Source organism: Chlamydotis macqueenii, chromosome 4, assembly GCF_036417535.1.
Source record: "Chlamydotis macqueenii isolate bChlMac1 chromosome 4, bChlMac1.mat, whole genome shotgun sequence".
Classification (NCBI taxonomy): domain Eukaryota; kingdom Metazoa; phylum Chordata; class Aves; order Otidiformes; family Otididae; genus Chlamydotis; species Chlamydotis macqueenii.
This window is the reverse complement of record NC_141559.1, coordinates 23,851,134-23,869,254: the sequence shown is the minus strand read 5'-3', so window position 1 is coordinate 23,869,254 and position 18,121 is coordinate 23,851,134. Positions and strand designations below refer to the sequence as shown.

General features: G+C 42.9%; 1 protein-coding gene across 1 annotated transcript in view; it reads left to right on the top strand.

Annotated features, from left to right (window-relative positions):
• The first annotated feature begins 11,700 nt into the window (after positions 1–11,700).
• LOC104478846 (transmembrane protease serine 11A-like) overlaps positions 11,701–18,121 on the top strand; it is a 44,129-nt gene continuing 37,708 nt past the window's right edge. The window contains exons 1-2 of the mRNA XM_086747067.1: positions 11,701–11,754; positions 12,297–12,490. Coding sequence (XP_086603193.1) covers positions 11,701–11,754; positions 12,297–12,490 — 248 coding nt within the window. The remainder of the gene's footprint in view (positions 11,755–12,296; positions 12,491–18,121) is intronic.

The following is an 18,121-nucleotide window of genomic DNA, read 5'->3' as shown; positions in this document are numbered from 1 at the left end:
CTGAATAAAAGTCCTTGACTTTTTGTGCAGCATGGAGGATTGTAACAATCTCAGTATGAGCATTGGCAAAAAAAGCCCTCTCAAACTGTTTATTCTTGTGAATGGTGTTCTCAAGTCTTTATAATTTAATATGTGCATCTTCAGCTGCATCCTAAAAAAAACCCACAACCCTTTGTGTTACAATGGAAATACCTGCTCCTTCAGAGCAGGGCAGAACTTCTGACTGACCTAGTAATCTTATGTAAAGATCTTTCTCTTCTGTCAGGAAGTAAGAATTGACTGCATCTCATTGCCAGACCATAGCTAACTCATTTGACCTCAACCACACAAACTTCGTAGTGTCTCTCTCTTCATGTTTCTAGGAGCCCATATTTCCACCTGGCAGCTAGATCTCAAACACTTTCTGCACCCCAGCAGCAGAACATGCCTACTCCTGGTGAGGATGGTTTCCTTGGTGCATCTGCAGACTCTTTACAACACTTTGTGCAGATGCTGATCCTGACAACAGCAAGTGCTGTGGTCTTAGTTGCTAGATAATGAGCCACTCAATTGTTTTTCTTATGCCAGGCTAGAAAAGGCAAACAGCAGGCTTTTGGCATGCTCATGGTTAGAAGATCTGGGAGAAACAGGCACTTAGTGATTACAGTCTTAGGATCAAAGTGTTGTCTAAATTGTGTACAAGTTAATTGACATAGTCAATGGCAGTTCAAGGGATCCCCTCTGGACTATGCAGCTTGCTGCAAATGCTGCCAAACAGAGCAGCAATCCATCAAGTTAACAGAAGTATTTTGATCATGCATCCTGTGATCTGGCTGCTTGTCAGTACAGAGTACTGTGGTTTTCTTAGAGCCTCACTGGAGGTACTGGAATATTTGGATGCCCAGAGGAGGGGCATGAAGGGTCTGCAGCTGTTGTGTGTTCTGTATTTGTGTATATTGAGAAAGCTGTCACTTAAAATAACTTTTCTCAGGGAACTTTTCTTGTGGAATGTTGTGAGCTTCAGAAACAAACTTGGTGGCTTAATTTCTGTGTAGGGAGTAAAAAGCGTCAGGCTGATTCTGTAGGTCTGAGCCCAACAAATCTCATTTTAGTCTCTTAAGCAGAACATAACTTTGAAGTATTTTTCTTGTAGAGAAGCTTAAAAGTGATGTATGACAAGTATATATGATCTTTTTTTACTTGCTGGTAGCAATTGTCTTACCAGGACAGTGAATAAAATTCTGTCTTTGTGAAGAAAAGCATCATTACAAGATGCCATGGTATTCCAGTTCTGAAAGTGCTTTAGACTTGGATTTTCAAAGGGTATAATGGTTTCCCCATACTGCTGGATTTTGTTGTAACTTGGAAACTTAACATTTTTAGGCTTGCAAATCCTAGCTATCTCACTGGTTCCCCGAAACAGGTAAGTAGATGTCAAAAAAAAATATTTTGCACCTGTGAACTTTCCAGTTGTGCTTATTTTAGGTACAAAATCAGAAAGCCTTAAGCATTTTGCTCTGTATCAAGGGCTGCAGTAAATATTCTCCAAAGTGCTGCACAGAAGTGAAAGAAGGGGTTAATACTAAGGAATCAAGCTGATAAATAGTGATCAATGATTTACTAACCTTGAGAGAAAGAACAGTAGAGTCATAAACTTAACCTAAGGAGATACTTTCAGGATGCTCTAGCAAGAGCTAAGATAAGTTAGATGGGAACACCCTGAGGGGGTACAGACACACTGGCTGAGACCAAGATAAGGGGATGTAAGAAGTTTAGAACCAACTGATAGGGTGGAATAACCAAGGAAATTGGGAAAAGCAAGAAACCACCCTGGCAGCAAGAACAAAGCAGGACAAAAGTCTGAACCCACGCAGCTGGACACAGTGATAAGGAGGAGAGAACGACTACCAGAGAGACTATGACTCCTGAGAACAGACAGGAGATGGACGCAGAGACCGGGGAATAACCTGTCGTGGGAAGAAACTTATGATAATTATTTTTCGGAAACCTATTAATATATAACCAACTTCTCAGGAGTTCTATGAATATGTATGTCTATGATGCATAAATACTATACCTGTTCCTTAACACATTGCACACGTTTGGAGGAGCGATCCCCTGTGTGCCCAGCGCTGTAATAAAGAATACCTGCTTGATAGTTACATGGACTATTAAGTTTCTTTTATTTTAGCCTTTTCTGCTTCACAAGGCTGAAAAGGAGCTACCAGTTCTGAGCATCTACTTGGAGAGATACAGTACCTGATCCACCCTAATTCTGAGTGCAGCCAAGAGGAGTGGGGCTGAAGAGGACCTAAAAACTATATGATGTATGTTTTGGGAACCTTTATTTTGGATTGCCTTGTGGAATTTTCCTGATAGTGGCTGGAACAAGTCTTCTGATCCATTTTCTTCTGGAAACAATGTAGTTTACATTCTCTGAGGCCTCTTGGTGATGCAAAGCAGTATAAATGGGGACTATCAAAAAGAGCACTTGAAAGAACATCCTTCATCCACTGGGAATGTTGGTGCAGATGGATGTGATAGGTCTGAATCCCTTACCCGTGGAAAAACTACACTGATGTCAGCATTGTCTGGCTTTTCCTGAGGGAAATTATCAAAACCAGAAGCAATGTAGGCAGCCAAAACATTTTATTTGGCGGCCTAGGAGATTTGTATTTCTTTTAAGCTGCAGTCTCACCTATTCTTGAAGCCACAAGCTTAATTTTCTCTCAGCCATGTTTTCATCGGAATTAACATCTTCACTCAAGGCAGAATGGGATGTATCTAACTATACAATCATGCATGACAAACAGGAATGCAATTTATATGTAAATTTAATAAAGCTTGTTAAAAATTTGCCTTCTGTTTCATGTACTTGTTAATTTCCTTTGTTACAGTAAGCAACCGTAAGATAGGGACTCCTCTGTTTTCGATCGTGTTACACTTATCCTATACCATGTATTTATGTACTGGCTTTTGTGTAGTCTTAACCATCTGGTTTTATTGACTTGTTAGATAAGCATAACTGGAAGAAGAGGATAACTGTTAGAAGATTAAAACGCCATCCAGACTTGGACAAAATTTACTTACCTGGGTCAGAGGTTACCCAAATTTGTGTGCAGGTCTCGTGTCAGACACTAGAGGGTGAATCGTGTTGTGTAGGAGCCTTAAGCTCTTGGCTGCTGGTTGTGCTCTGTTTCAGCTGAGTAGAGGATCTAGGGGGCAGGGCACCATGGCTGTGTTGCCTTGAAGATGCAGAGATGCTACACGATTGTCTTGCAAAGTTTGAGGAGACTACAGTGGTTCAGCTTTTAGCATAGGCCTCTGTAGCACTGATGAATTTCAGACTTTTCCTCCATCAGAAAGCTGGCATCAAATGCTTCCCTTTAAGTGTGTTAAGTCCAGTGTGCTATGCTGTGAGCGAGGGGCTGAGCAGGTTTTGCCTGCTTCTCTGACACACCACAGCCAGACCTTTTCCTGTGGAAAAGTAGACTGGAAAGGCACATTATCAGATATTGTCATCAGGAGTCTACTTTCTCAGCTCATCAGCCTTCTTGCAAACAAGATAGCAAAGAACAGCAGTTATTTTGAGAACCTGAGAGCCTGGGATGTTTGCAGTGGCATACAGCTACTGTTTGCTTTGATCTCCCATTTTGACAACTTCTGATGATACTTGAAGACATTTCCCAGATTTCTTCTTGTCCCTTTTCTGTCAGGATGGGAAACTTGGTACAAATTGCACCATATTCTGAGCTAGAAGAGCAAGGTCTTGCTGAATAAAACATGCTGGAGTTCATTGATCCTAGTCTATAATGGAGGGATGGTCTTGTAATTTGAGATTATCTGAGAGGGTAAAAAAGAATGTAACAGCTTTATTTTATTATTACAGGACATGTCAGGTTGGCTATGGATGGGGAAGGTGGCTGTCTTTGGAAAGAACAGTAGACCTTTTGTCACATTTTACTAGATCAAGTGCAATAAAGTGAGTCTTAAAGGACATAATTTTAACAAATCTCATTTATTTTTATTTTTATTTTTTTTGTAGCTTAGAGAAAACTGCTTTTTGCTGACTGAGTGCATGCTGTGTGTGTGACAATTAAAACATTTATGAGTACTCAGTAGCTGGATAGCTGTGCCATGACCCAAGGATATGTTCAGCTGGTGTGGTTGTATCTGACTGGGGGAGCTGTGTGGGTGGAGTTTCTGTCAAAGGGTTTGAAGTGAAGAACTGAACAGAATAACAAGTCTCATAATCTTCCGTATGTGTGCTTGAACCAGGATCCTTCTATAAAACATAGCTGTTAGTATTTCAGCTTGCTTGGGGTCTTTGATCCATTATTACTGCAAAGAAAACTTCAAAACTCATCTGGTTAGAATAGTTCAGAAACAAATATAAGAAATTACAGTTAATCTGCTTTATGTTAGAATAAAGTTTTATTTTTAGTTGAATTCATTCTTAAATGACACTTTATTTGAAAAATACATTGTTTGCTATTTACTGCTGGTGGCTTTTTCTCAGGAAACATTCAAGGCCAGGTTGGATGAGGCTCTGAGCAGCCTGATCTAGTGGGAGATGTCCCTGCGCTTTGCAGGGGCATGGGACTAGATGACTTTGGGATCACCTGCAGTCTGCAGCCTTTGTAGTCGTGACCCAGACAGTCTGGCATTGTTCTCCAGGCCAGTGGAGATGACCTGCATACCAAGGGGAGCTGTTACTGGGATCATTCCTTCCCCAGTGGACTGACCAGATGGAGGGACTGTATTAGGAAATAGTATCTCCCATGCTAGAGGGTGGTGAGAACATAAGAAAAAATCCTTTTTACTGTGAGAGTGATTAAACATAGAAATAGGTTGTCAGGAGAGATTATGGAGTCTCCATCCCTGGAGATACACAAAACCCAACCGGACATGATCTTGAGTACCCTGGTACAGCTGCCCTTGTTTTAAGCAGGGATTTTGGGCTAGACCATCTCCAGAGTTCCCTTCCCACCTCAGCTACTCTGTGATTCTGTTCTCCCAAAGTGCCTGGCAGCTTCAGCGAAAGGCACATGACCATGGCTAAGGGGCAGGTACTGTCTTAGAAGAGCTAACTGCCCCTCAACTGTTTCTGTGACAGTGATAGAAGAAGATGATTGATATCAGGTCATCATGCTCGACCCTTAGATGCAGTATCTAGCGCTGTTCTCCCCAGCTTGTCTGGCACTGTTACTGTTGATTGAGCAATCAATGAAAATAGCAGGGCACAGAAGAGAAAACAATCCATTCTGTGCTACCTGGGTAGACAGCAGGTTACCCAAGTGTGACTTGAGCCAGAAGATCTGACAGGGAGGCAGAAAACCAAGCGGGATCCTTATTTAGTACTGAGCAGTCCTGCCTGAAGCATGCTGCATTTGTGTTCAGAGCTCCTAAGCTGTGGCTTAAAGAACAGCCAGGGTTGAAATGGCTGCAGGATGGAGGTCTTGAGCTTGGTCTTCATTATGTCTAATTAAGTCTATGAAGCTGTCATAGTTCAGCCCCGATCGGGACCAGACTACGCAGTCTCTCTCTCACTCCCCCCACCCTCTGAGAGAATAGGGGGAGATAATATAAGAAAAAACGGCTCAAGGTTACTACAAACAGCAGGATAATGAGAGAAAACAAGATAACCTCCTTCCACCCCTCCCTCTTCCTGGGCTTAACATTATCTCTACTACCTTCCCTCCCTCACCCCAAGTGGCACAGGGGGAAAGAGGGAATGGGGGTTGTGGTCAGTTCATCACGCGTTGTTTTACACCACCGCTTCATGATCGGAGGAGGAACTCCTCACATTCCTCCCCTGCTCCATTGTGGGGTCACACCCATATGCCACAGTCCTTCATGAAACTGCTTCGGCATGGGTCATCTCTTCCACGGAGTGCAGTCTCTCCGAACAGCTGCCCCAGAGGGCCCTCCACGGGCCACAGCTGCCTTCACGCATTCACCTCCCCCGATGTGGGGTCCTTCACATGCTCCAAGTGGATCTCTGCTCCTCCATGGACCTCCATGGGCTGCAGGGGGACAACCTGCTCCACCATGGTCATCACCACAGGCTGCAGGGGAATCTTGGCCAGGAGCCACATTCCTCCTCTCCCTCCTTCTGAACTGACCTTGGCGTCTGCAGCCATTCCTCTCACAAGACAAGTTCTTCACAACAGGCTGGCAGACGCCTCTCAGAATCTCTTCACATCATCCAGCTCATCTCCTCTCCACTTCTTGCAGCCGGGCCGGGCCGAGTCGGGCCCAGTTGGCCGCATGGCAAGAGGCCAGAGGGTGAGGCCTGCAAGGCCCATGAGGCCTGCGCCTCCCCATCTGCGCCTCTGCCCCCGCTCAGCTTCTTCACATCTTCCCTTCTTCTTCTTTTTTTCTGTTTTCCCCTTCTTAAATATGTTATCGCAGAGGCGTTATCAGGGAACATTCTGCTACCAATCGGCTTGGCCTTGGCCAGCAGCGGGTCCACACTAGGCCCGGCCAAGTCCACTGAACAAAAGGGGAGCAACTTCTAGCAGTTTCCTACAGAAGCTACCACCTTAGGCCCCCCCCACCAAACAAAACCACAACAGAAGCCTTGAAGGCAGTGAATGATAAATCAGGCAATTGATCACAAGAATCACACTTAGGATCTTGCATGCTGCTGCAGAGCAAATTGGAGCAGGTAATAGCTGTGGCAGAAAGCATCTCAAAAAGCTAGACTCTGGCTTCCACTAGGGAAGTTAGCTCCTAACAAATAATATGAAATCAAGTCCAAGCTAGTATTTTTCTGGGGACATAGAGATGTAGGAAAAGTCTTGTTTTGAGTGTATTGCCTTCTGCAAGAGACCTGTGTTAGCGCTCCCAGTAAGTCTCACTTTTGATACGTGAAACAATGCTGCTGTTCTTTTGTTTAATTTGAGCTGTGCCTGGAAAGGATTTATTTTTATCGTAATGTGCCTTATTTCCTTGTAGGCCTAGTCCAATTCATATAAAGATCTCCTGTCTCTTTGGAGATACTGTGCATCTTGACTGGGAGCAGAGGATTTGTGCAGTGGATGTAGAGAGCGGCTTGTTAGTCTGATTGCTAGGCAGCACCTGGAAGAAAATGCAGGCTGGCCTGTTTCACTGTACAAAGCAGCAGCTCTGGCTGAGCAGCTGCAGAGGACAAGTACATATATGCTGCTATTTTGCCTTGAATGGGGTGACAGGCTATGAATTCTTTTTTAATGACTCTGACAGTGGGGGACTTCTGTTGTCTAAGGGCGTTGTCAGTATTCTGGGCTGGCCTATCTGGCTGCAACTCAGACGGGTGTAGCAGTTTCTGTTTTAAGGGCCTGGAAAGAGGGACTAATTGCAAACCAACTGGGGCAGGATCTAGCATACTTAAGAACTTGGTGCCATTGCTATAGCATCTGAGAGCCTCTGCGTGCTCAGTATCTCAAAGCTGCATGGGCATGTAATAAAATCTGGCCCTGAGTGACTTCTCAAGGCTTGAGATAAAGGGCCTGGCTTCCCTTGTAGCCCTGGCAGTGACTCTGGAGAATAATTCTGTCCTTTTAGTGGATTGTTTTTCTACTTATCAGTTATTAAAAACTATGGCTGGAAATTTCATGTGGCAAGGGAAAGCATAGGATAATAAACTCATGACCTCTTTTTTTGTCAAAAGAGTTGTGTAGCTTCTCCACAGCTGAAATTAAAAAGTATAAAGAAATGCAGCTCATTTAGAGCTTCCCCTGAATTTTGAAGGCCAAATGCAAGATGCCTTTGTGTTTTTCAGGAGGCGGAGGCCTGAAGCCATAACTGTGCTGATGGAACTCTGCAGCTGTCCAGGTGTGCTGATGGAAAACGGGTGGACTTGTCCTAGGAAGGATTTCATCGCAGTTTACCAGTTTGGTCTTATCAGATGCTCACAGAATCACAGAGTAATTTAGATCTGGAGGGATGTACAGAGGTCATCTCCTTGAACCCCCTACAAAAAGCAGGCCTAATTAGTTCATGTTGTTTAGGGCTGTGCTGTGCTTCTCTCAGTTCTGTTAAACATTGCTGGCAAGAACGTTCACTTCTTAGTTTAAAAGTAATGACTGACCACCATCTTTGGTTTAAAATTCATGGCTCAGGCTGAGTAAATGGTAGACAATTATGCAAAACAACTTTGCTTGTACATTATGAAGATGTTATTGCTATTGGGCTGGGCAATGGTCTTCTCTAAAAACATTCATTGTCTCTAGAGCCAGGGAGCCTGTGAAAGTATGCAAACATAAACCAAGATAGCCTATTATTACCATTCTTAGGCAAGTAATCTGTCTGACTGGCTGGGCTGTCTTTGCAGGTTTAAACAGAGAGAATGGTCATTACATCTTTTTACACTTTCGTTCACAAAATCCTGTGCACCCACATTCTTCGATTTCCACCCCATGCTTTGATAGCTAGGTTCCATAAAGCTTTCCTAGTATTAACAAAAAAAGTTTAGTAACTGGCTTAGCTTACTGAATAACCCTGTAATACCAAGCACTTCGCAACTTGCTCATTTATTGTGAGGAAAATTGTTCCTTAATAATTGTCTTTTCTTGGCCTATCTGTACCATTGTTCCTGGGGGACAGGTATGTATAAATTGATTTTGCATAATCTGACACAGGCAAGTGTATTTTCTTATTTTCCACTGTTTTCCCAGACAATTCAATTTAATGGTTAATTAATTTGAAAACAAAAATTACCTACTTCAATTTTTGCTAGGAAGATTGCAAAAAAACCCCTTGATTGTAAGGTAATCACACTGACCTGCATGATATCCTCTCTAAGCTGGAGAGACCTGGGTTTGGTGGATGGACCACTCAGTGGATAAAGAATTGGTGGGATGGTCAACAGCTCAATGTCCAAGTGGAGACTGGTGACGAGTGTGTTCCTTGGAGGTCCATATTGGGCCTCGCCCCGTTTAACATTTTTGTTGGCGACATGGACAATGGAATAGAGTGCACCCTCAGCAAGTTCGCCAATGACACCAAGCTGTGTGGTGCTGTCAACACACTGGAGGGATGCCATCCAGAGGGACCTTGACAGGCTGGAGAGGTGGGCCCGTGCAAACCTCATGAAGTTCAACCAGGCCAAGTGCAAGGTCCTGCACCTGGGTCATGGCAATCCCAAGCAGAAATACAGACTGGGCGGAGGATGGATCGAGAGCAGCCCTGAGGAGAAGGACTTGGGTGTGCTGGTGGACAAGAAGCTCAACATGAGCCAACAATGTGTGTTTGCAGCCCAGAAAGCCAACCACATCCTGGGCTGCATCAAGAGGAGTGTGGCCAGCAGGTCAAGGGAGGTGATTCTGCCCCTCTACTCTGCTCTGGTGAGACCTCATCTGGAGTACTGTGTCCAGCTGTGGAGCTCCCAACATAAGAAGAGTGTGGAGCTGTTGGAGCTAGTCCAGAGGAGGGCCATGAAGATGATAAGAGGGCTGGAGCACCTCTCCTATGAGAACAGGCTGAGAGAGTTGGGGCTGTTGAGCCTGGAGAAGAGAAGGCTCTGGGGAGACCTTATAGCAGTCTTCCAGTACCTCAAGGGGACCTACAGGAAGGATGGGGAGAAACTCTTCAGTAGGGCCTGTTGTGACAGGGCTAGGGATAATGGTTTTAAAATAGAGGGAGGTAGATTCAGATTAGATATTAAGAAGAAATTTCTTACAGTGAGAGTTGTAGAACACTGGAACAGGTTGCCCGGAGAGGTGGTGGATGCCCCATCCCTGGAAACGTTCAAGGCCAGGTTGGATGAGGCTCTGAGCAACCTGATCTAGTTGGGGATGTCCCTGCTCCTTGCAGGATCATAGAATCATAGAATCACATGGTTGGATGGGACCTATAAGATCATCTAGTCCAACCGTCTTCCCACTACCATTGCTGCCACAGCTACTAAACCATATCCTGTAGCTTCTCATCAAGCCGCCTCTTGAACACTGCCAGGGACGGAGACTCCACCACCTCCCTGGGCAGGCCGTTCCAGTGCCTTACCACTCTTTGAGAGAAAAAGTTTTTCCTCAAGTCCAATCTAAACCTCCTCTGGTACAACTTGTGGCCATTTCCTCAGGTCCTGCTTGTTGCCTGGAAGAAGAGGCCAAACCCCTGTTCATCACAACCTGCCTTCAGGAAGCTATAGAGTGCAATGAGGTCTCCCCTGAGCCTCCTCTTCTTCAGACTAAACAATCCCAACTCTCTCAGCCGCTCCTCATAAGACTTGTGCTCCAGACCCCTCACCAGCTTTGTTGCCCTTCTCTGGACACGTTCCAGGGGTTTGGACTAGATGACCTTTAAAGATCCCTTCCAACCCAAACCATTCTATGATTCTATTAAATCAAATAATGTTTTTGGAATATCTCTGTTGTTCATGATCTGGAGTAACAACAGGAAGGTGTGTCCTAGTGTGCTCTGAAAGTTACCAGAAGTTCATTCATCTGATGATGAATGAAACCCTTCCTGTAGCACTGCCTCCTCACACCCTTAGCAATGTGGTATATAGATATCAGTACTCTTCATCTCCATGAAATCTTGTTGCAGAGCCCAAGATCTCAGGTAACTTTTATCTCAAACTCTAGCTGTTGGCTAAAACCTACTTCTGCTGAAATATGTTTTTTACCTGACCCAGGTGGGTAGAGCTGGCCTTGAAAGTTCTGGGCATATCAAGGAAAATTCTGTGCATCTTAGAGGGCCACCTTTTCCTGGTGTGCTTGGCCTGGATACTCAGGGCACTCCGTCTTAAATACTAATGAGGAAATTAATATTAGTAACCCACTAACAATGCTGCCAAATTTTGTCTCTGTGAGAAGACATGCATAGCCTCAGCCTGACCATTCTGGGCAGAAATTGCTATGTGCTTCTTTGCATTACATCTCAAACTTAATTAAGCTTTTTCTATTCTAGGAGTGTGTTTTGTAAGAATGACAGGTTTTGTGATCACAAAAAAAAAAAAGAAAAAAAAATTAAACCAAGGAATTCTAAGGTATTTTCTTAACTCCTAGATTGAATTGCTCTCCAGCACTCCATTGAGTGCTAGAGTTCCTGTGAGTGTGTGCGTGTTTCTGAGTCGAGCAGGGATTTTCTTTGTCCACAAACTTTGCTGAGTTTTACTAATCTTGAAAAGGAAAATAACGGGGCTGAAGTGGGGAAGCAGAAGGGAATGCCTAAGGAGGATATTAGTACTTGACAGATAACTCTCTATTCAGTCAGAAAAGCCCCAAGTAAGGTACATAACTGCAACAACGCCCTTTCTACAGGGAGCTAGGAGAAGCCAAAAAAAAAGCAATTGATTTGATCAAAGCAAAGGAAGAGATCAATGTTAGAGAAACAGGAGATGCTGTGCAGCAGTGTTCAGCTTTTCCCACTGTCCTAAAAATGGGCTGTTGCTTTGAAGTGCTTGTGAATGGGCCTCTTTGTGGAAAGATGGAAAAGGACTAGGTATGAAATATGTAGGACTTAGGTGAAATTTTCCTCTTGCTGTTTTTTTTTTTTTAACCTCTGTTGCTGAGATTCTTTCTGGAAATTAGTAAGTGTTCCCCTAAAAATGACTGTGAAATCTTGGGACTTCATTGGAAAACCAAATACTTCAAATGTTTGGCACATGTTCAAGCACATTAAAGACTAGAAACCAGAAGTTTGGTTTCCTTACTAGTTTGGGATTTTAGATGCAAGTGCAGAATTTCTTGCTAGAGAATATCCATTTTTCCTCTTTCCAGCTGGCTCTGAAGAATCATGTTTGTGCTGGGAGAAGGGAATTCCAAGGAGATTGGTGGCCCTTTTCACAGAGTAAGCATTTTCCACAGGCGGGGTTATGCCAACCATTACATGACTAACATGTAATTAGGAGGCTGGATACTTATAGTTGTCATGTCCCTGATGCCAAGGGAGTCCAGGACAGCTGTGGAGGAGCGAGCACTGAGGGAGATCAGGCTTGGCTGACCAAGCCATTTATGTCTGTATTTGTTTTTGTATTTGGCCTTTTGTGTTTGGCTATCGTAGCGTTGTGGACAGTGTGGTGCCTCACCTGTGTGGGTTTTACAGTGAGTGTTCAGTAACAGGTGCTGCTGCTCAGGAGAAGGCCTGCTGTAGGGATACAAGTTGGACAGAAAGGGAGTGCTGGAAAAGGGAAATCTTGTGTGCTTCCTGTTCTGCTGCGGTGAAGAACAAGCCTTCTTGCCTGGGCCGGTTTATCTGCTCTGTCCATCTCTGCCTGCAGAGCTCTTTGATGCAGAGCTGATCCGAAGGTTTGCATCTCCTTATCAACTCCATGCTTACCTCTGTTTGTTTTTATTCTGAAGTTCGCTCCCTCATTTTGCAATAACCCACAGGGTGCTGGGTGTTGCACCAGCTGTGCCTCAATGAAGGATCTTCATTCAACACCTTTCCCTTCCTGTCACACCAGTCAATGTGACTCCTGCACTTTCCAGCAGCATTCACTACGCAGTCCAGACTTTAGTCAAGCCTTGGTTGGCGGTCAGAAAGGCTACCAGACCTACCGGGACCTACCGTGGGATCTTCAAAAGTAAGTGGCGTGTTTTAACTCGGCAAGTCTGATTTGGAGATGTAATGGTGGTAAAGGATACTGTCTATGGGAGAGCTCTAGGATTTCAAGGACATGTACAGATACAGAAAAGAAATCTATTTGTTCTCTTGCCTGACCTTGGACCTCATTGCTCCATCTCTACCCCTTTCATCCTTTTAGATCTAGGGTACATCATGGATCCATCTGAAATGTGGAGCCTGAAAAGGGGCAATAGATGGAGGGAAAGCTAAACAGTAAGTTGCAAGCTGAAAGGGAGGTTTTGGAGGTTGTGGTCTCAATGAAAAGAATAACATATGGCTGGAGTGAGAAATACAGAGGGAAATTTTTCCCTAGCATAGCCAGAACCACAAAGATTTGTTTTTTGTTTAGAAAGATGATGTGAAGGCTTAGCTTGAGACTTACCTTTCCTCCGTGTGATTGTCTTACCCTGCCCCTAACAGGCTTTTATTGCAGCAGTGCAGAATCCAGGAAGCTCCTTTGTGTCAAAATCAAATGTTAGTAACAAGATTTTGGGAAACCATGGGTTTTGGTCAGGTCTAGTTACAATATTATTTCCCCCAAACCCTGCAAAATGTCCCAGTTAAATCAGTGATGGCAGCAGAACTACATAAGGAGAACACTATAGGTGTTCATTCTTCCAGTTTTGACCCTAGTACTTTTAAGGAAAAAGCCATGATTTCTAGGGAGTGACTACAAGGTGGTTTGTATCTGAAAGTATTTTGTGTAGTTAGAGATGCTAGATGTCCTTAGTTTTGTTTTACTATAACAACATTTATGACACTGCTGGAAAGTTCAGAGTATTTTTACAAAAATAAGTCTCCCAGCTGTGACACTCTACTATGTTCTTTTGGGTCAGAGTGTGGATCTGGTCATAAATGTACAGTGAGCCTTGTTGTTTGTGTTTGTGTTGTGGCAATAGGAGATGCTCAGTCTCCCTTTTGTTTTTTGTTGTTGCATCAGCGATTGATGAAGCTTAAAAGTATGACCTCAGAAACAAAATCCAAAATAATCTGAAATGTTTTTTGGTTTGGTTTGGTTTGTTTGGTTTTTTTTTAACATCCTAATGATTTAGCTGGATGGCTGAATTTTTTTGTGTGATTGATAAAGACTACAATATTAGTCTCCTCTCTGGCATTGCTTTGGACAAATGGCTCTGGATGATTGCAAGATACTACTTATTTTCCTCCATCCTCAATGTTTTTTTTTTTAAATTGGGATATTTTTTATAATTTCTGGACATGCTGAGGTAGACACATTGTTTCTGGATTGACAAAACTTAGTCTTTATGCCCACTTAAGTGTTTTTGTCATTTTGGGACGACAATGTAATTTTAGTCAGTACAGTGTTTACTTTGCCAGGAGAAAGAACTGCGTTTAGCTTTTGGTTCTGTGCTCTTTAGTAGTACCCTGCTCAATATCCAAAGTCCTCTGCCCTGTTTAATATCCATACCTTATAAGCTATGCTACTCTAGCTGTCAGGTGAGGAAGAAATCCCCATCAGCTGTGAATACGAGTTTGTGCATGTTACATAAAGAGGGAAAACTAAGTGAGAGTTCTCTACCTAGCAGAGTTGAAAAGCCATTCCTTTTTCTAGTTAGATGCAAGTCTAGTTGTCATGTCTTGTTGATATCAACAGTGGTGTAAATAATTTTAATAACAGTGTGCTACAGGGCAGTTAAACAATATCTGAGTCCAGTTTGGTTGCTTCCTAGTTAGGAAAGGATTTATTTGTTTAAATAGTTGTTTAGATTATTATAAAATCTAAAGTATGTTGGGGGAAATCTGTGTTGGTAGTTAAATATTTACACATCTGGAAAGGGATGGAGACTGCCTGGTCTTAACCAAAGACTCTGGGTAGCTTGTTAAATGTCCAGAGTTCTTTGCTGGGCAGGGATGTAGATTTGAAAGTGGAGCTGTAAGCCTTGCTGTTTGAGCTCATCATGCTGTCCCTTAGTTTCTTATAAGAGCGGTGCTTCAGTATTAGCTTTATCCAGTTCCAAGATGCCTCTTTTCACAACATTTCAAGCTAAGCTGGAATGTGTGCTCTGTAAAATCCTTCAGGAAGGAAAGCTGCTAAGGAAAACTGGGTGGAGTAGACAGCTTTTCTGGTCATATCCTTCCTCTGTTTTGGTATGTCCTGCAGTCTGGGAAGCAAATGCAGTGTCCTACCTGCAACTTCCTTGTGAAGATGTTGCACCTGTTGTTGTACATGGTAGTCTAAAAGTGAATATATAGGTGGAAATGCAGTGCCACTTGCACCAATTTGTCATGCAGTAGGTGGGCAAAATGAGTGTAAATTACAGACTGCTGAGGTGTAGCAGGAAATGGATGCCAGCCCTAGTGCAAGGACACTCATGTCCCATTGGCATTAGTGGGAGTTAACCTTGATTATTGCCGTAGGCAGATGTGGTTCCTGCATGGTACCAAACAGAAACCTATTCTGCTCATTTTGCCGCAGGGCTGATCCTGATTCCAGGAAACCCTAGTAAAATACTTTTGATTCTGATACACACCAGACCTGATGTGACTCGTATGCAATTGGTATTTCCTTGCCACATTCTCTGAGTTTCTGACCATTTTAGACAGGAAAACCAGAATGAGAAAGGACCTTCTCCTGAGCCTTAAAAATCTAGTTGCCTTCATTAACTGAGCAAGCCTCAGTGTAAACCCAGCAGCTTGTCTGACCTCTGCTGTTCCTGTTAGAGGGTGTTGCAGAAGTGCCTCACTTTATTAATTTTTTCACAGACGGTTTTATGATTGGGCATTTTGAGTCTGTGTAAGCTTTTAAAATCAAGTCATTCTGCTTCCATCCCATACTCCTTCCATGTCTGTATTTCTGTTTACACAGAGATCTTCATTCTGAACGAAGTTGAGCTAACACAAAGCTTAATTTGGCGTGCTTTTGATGCAAGACAATCTGAAAACTTCATGTAGTCTGTGAATAGATTTGGTGATAACAGGGGGGACAGATTTCATACAGAACTGAATGTGGGAATTGTCTAGTTTCTCTGCCTGGGGTTTCAGAGTCTTGACTGAACCTCTTGTCTTCTCAAATTTCAACAGCATTTCAAGAAATTTGTCCATCTCTGTTCAGCGAAAATACATTGCTAGATTACAGCATCTCACTGTTTATCTAACCAGCCTAGCAATTCTTTATTATATATAAAGTAAAAAATATAGGAAAAGCTTATTACTCAGCCAGAAACATAAGCTTCCAAACTACAGGAAAAGCTGGATACTTTGGATCGGATTCTCAGTGGATATAAACTGTCGCAGATGCGCACAAGCTATCTCAAAGGCATAAGGGCTGGTCTATTGTCTCAGACTTGCAGAATTCTTGAAGAGTGATGTAAGTATAGTTGTTTTGCAGTGACATTTCATATGCCAGGAAACTGATTTATTTCAGTAAACAGATTAAACTGCCATCACTGTCCTATTGTGTGTATTTATATATTTCAGTTATTGCTAAGGCTGATAGAGAGGTTTTTATTATTCTTTTTCTCAAAGTACCTTAATAAGAGAGAAGTACTGCATGAAGTCAAAAATTGTGGAGAAAATGTGTCTGTCTAAGCATGCCTCTCTTATAGGACTAAAACCAAAGGACATTTAATAGCCCACAAGAGATCATCTCTACATGACTGTTTTGGGTTTGGCTGTTAGACTGTCCTGTCAGCACCTTTCTTGAGCAGGAGCAGACACTGTCAGTGTGTGTATGCCAAAGTGGAGCCTGTGTTCTCTTTCATGGTGCATGCTGACTTCATCTCTGATATGAAGCTTACTGCAGATAATGGAGGGGTTCCCACAGGTGTCAGAGCATGTTTTCTGCCCTGATGAGGAAGACCTCTGAGGCTTTCCCTGTGAAGCAGATGGTTTGACTCGTAGAAGGCAATTTTAATTCTTCTTCTGTGCAAGAAGTGAATCTAAATTCCAAAAAGAAAAAGATACTCTTATTTCTTTTGTAAACTAAGAATTTCAGGCTGCAGTGAGGCAAGTGCACCCATGATTTATTTAATCAATGTTTATGTGAATGGCACCCTTAAAAAAAAAGTTAGGATATTAGGTAAGCTTTTTAAATTTTTCTTTGAGACTGATCTCTTTTGCCCCAATACTCCTCTGTTACTAAAAGTCAATGGACATAATTAGCTGTGTCCTTCTTATGTCTGCCTTGTAAAATACGTAACGGGAAGGTTCCCTCTGGCTCTCTGTTTATTGATGTGAGCTCCTTGTTGAGGAAATGGTTCCCGGGGGCTTCTTTGTGCTCATGATGAGGGGGAACCCAAGTACACAATGCAGGACTCCAAATCACCAATCAGGAATTCTCTCAGTAGACATTTCTAGGAAAATGTCAGCTGAATGCTGTTCGAAAATGCCAGGACAGAGTTAGGAATTATTAGAAGACAAAGAGAGGACAAACATGTAAAATTGTTATGTCAGTGTGGGCAATTTTATATCAGTTCTTGTTGTTTCTCTTTGTCAGCAAATATTTCACTCCTCTTCCTAATTGGACAAATCTTAATCTGGAATTTGGCAGCCTTCTGCCAAGAGGTGAAATCCAGTCATTGATTGCTGTGTAGGTAAGATTACTGCATGGGCATAGTTGTCCAGGAAAGAGCAGAGTCTCTGGGCTAGATGGGAGGACTCTGTAGGCTGCAGGCATAAGGGAGCCTGACAGAAAGCCCACTGAGGTCAGTGGGAGGCTTTCAGCTGGTATTTGGTTCAGGCTTAAAATCTCAATTTCTGCTCTTGAGGATTTCAGTGCCCTTCTTATCTGGAGTGCTTTTAATCCTGCTGTGCATTTCTAGGTTATGCTCCCTGTTCCCTCTCTGCTGAGCAGATGTAGTTCCCAAGGACTTAGCAGGGACTGCTTCACTCTTGATCTGAGAAAATAAATTCCTACAGTTGAACTTTTATCAGCAGAGTACTTTGCAGAGTATTCGAGCTCTGATGGATCATCATGTGGATCGAAGCTGTTTCAGTTCTGGGATAGTTACTTCTCTTGTGTGTACTGAATTCCTGTAAGTACTGTGCCACTTTACACAATGGGATATGTTGTCAGGTGAAATAATTTATCCTTGAGGAATGAACCTCAGGAGACAGAGCAAAGCAGCTATAAAGCTTAAAGTTAATGGGAATGGAAAAGTATCAGACCAGCAATCTTAGTGTTTTTTGTCTCACAGATATCTTTGAAAACTGAAATTTGAAATCCTCCTGCTGTACTCAGTCTGCACTTCTGTTCAAATGGGGAAGTATCCAGATGGTAGAGCCTAACCAAAGACATTTTACTCAAAAATATGTTTTGTTTTTAAACCCAATTTTGGTTTTTAAAACAAATAAGGAGTGGAGACTAAACCTTTACAGTCATGTCATGTTGTTATTTAAAAGGAAGGGGGAAAGTTTATTCAGGAAAAAAAAAGGAAGGAAAAAAAGACATCCCAAGTCCCAAAACAGCCCTCCTCCCCATTAAGTGAGTTTCTAAGAGGTATTTATCAAACAGGTTCTTGTTTGAGGAAATTCAGTTTAGAAGCTGATGCTGAGTCCCCTCTGCACCTCTTTGAAATTATGTTCTCAAACAGGTTTTATGAATTAGGTGAAAGACACGTGTGTGAGTAAA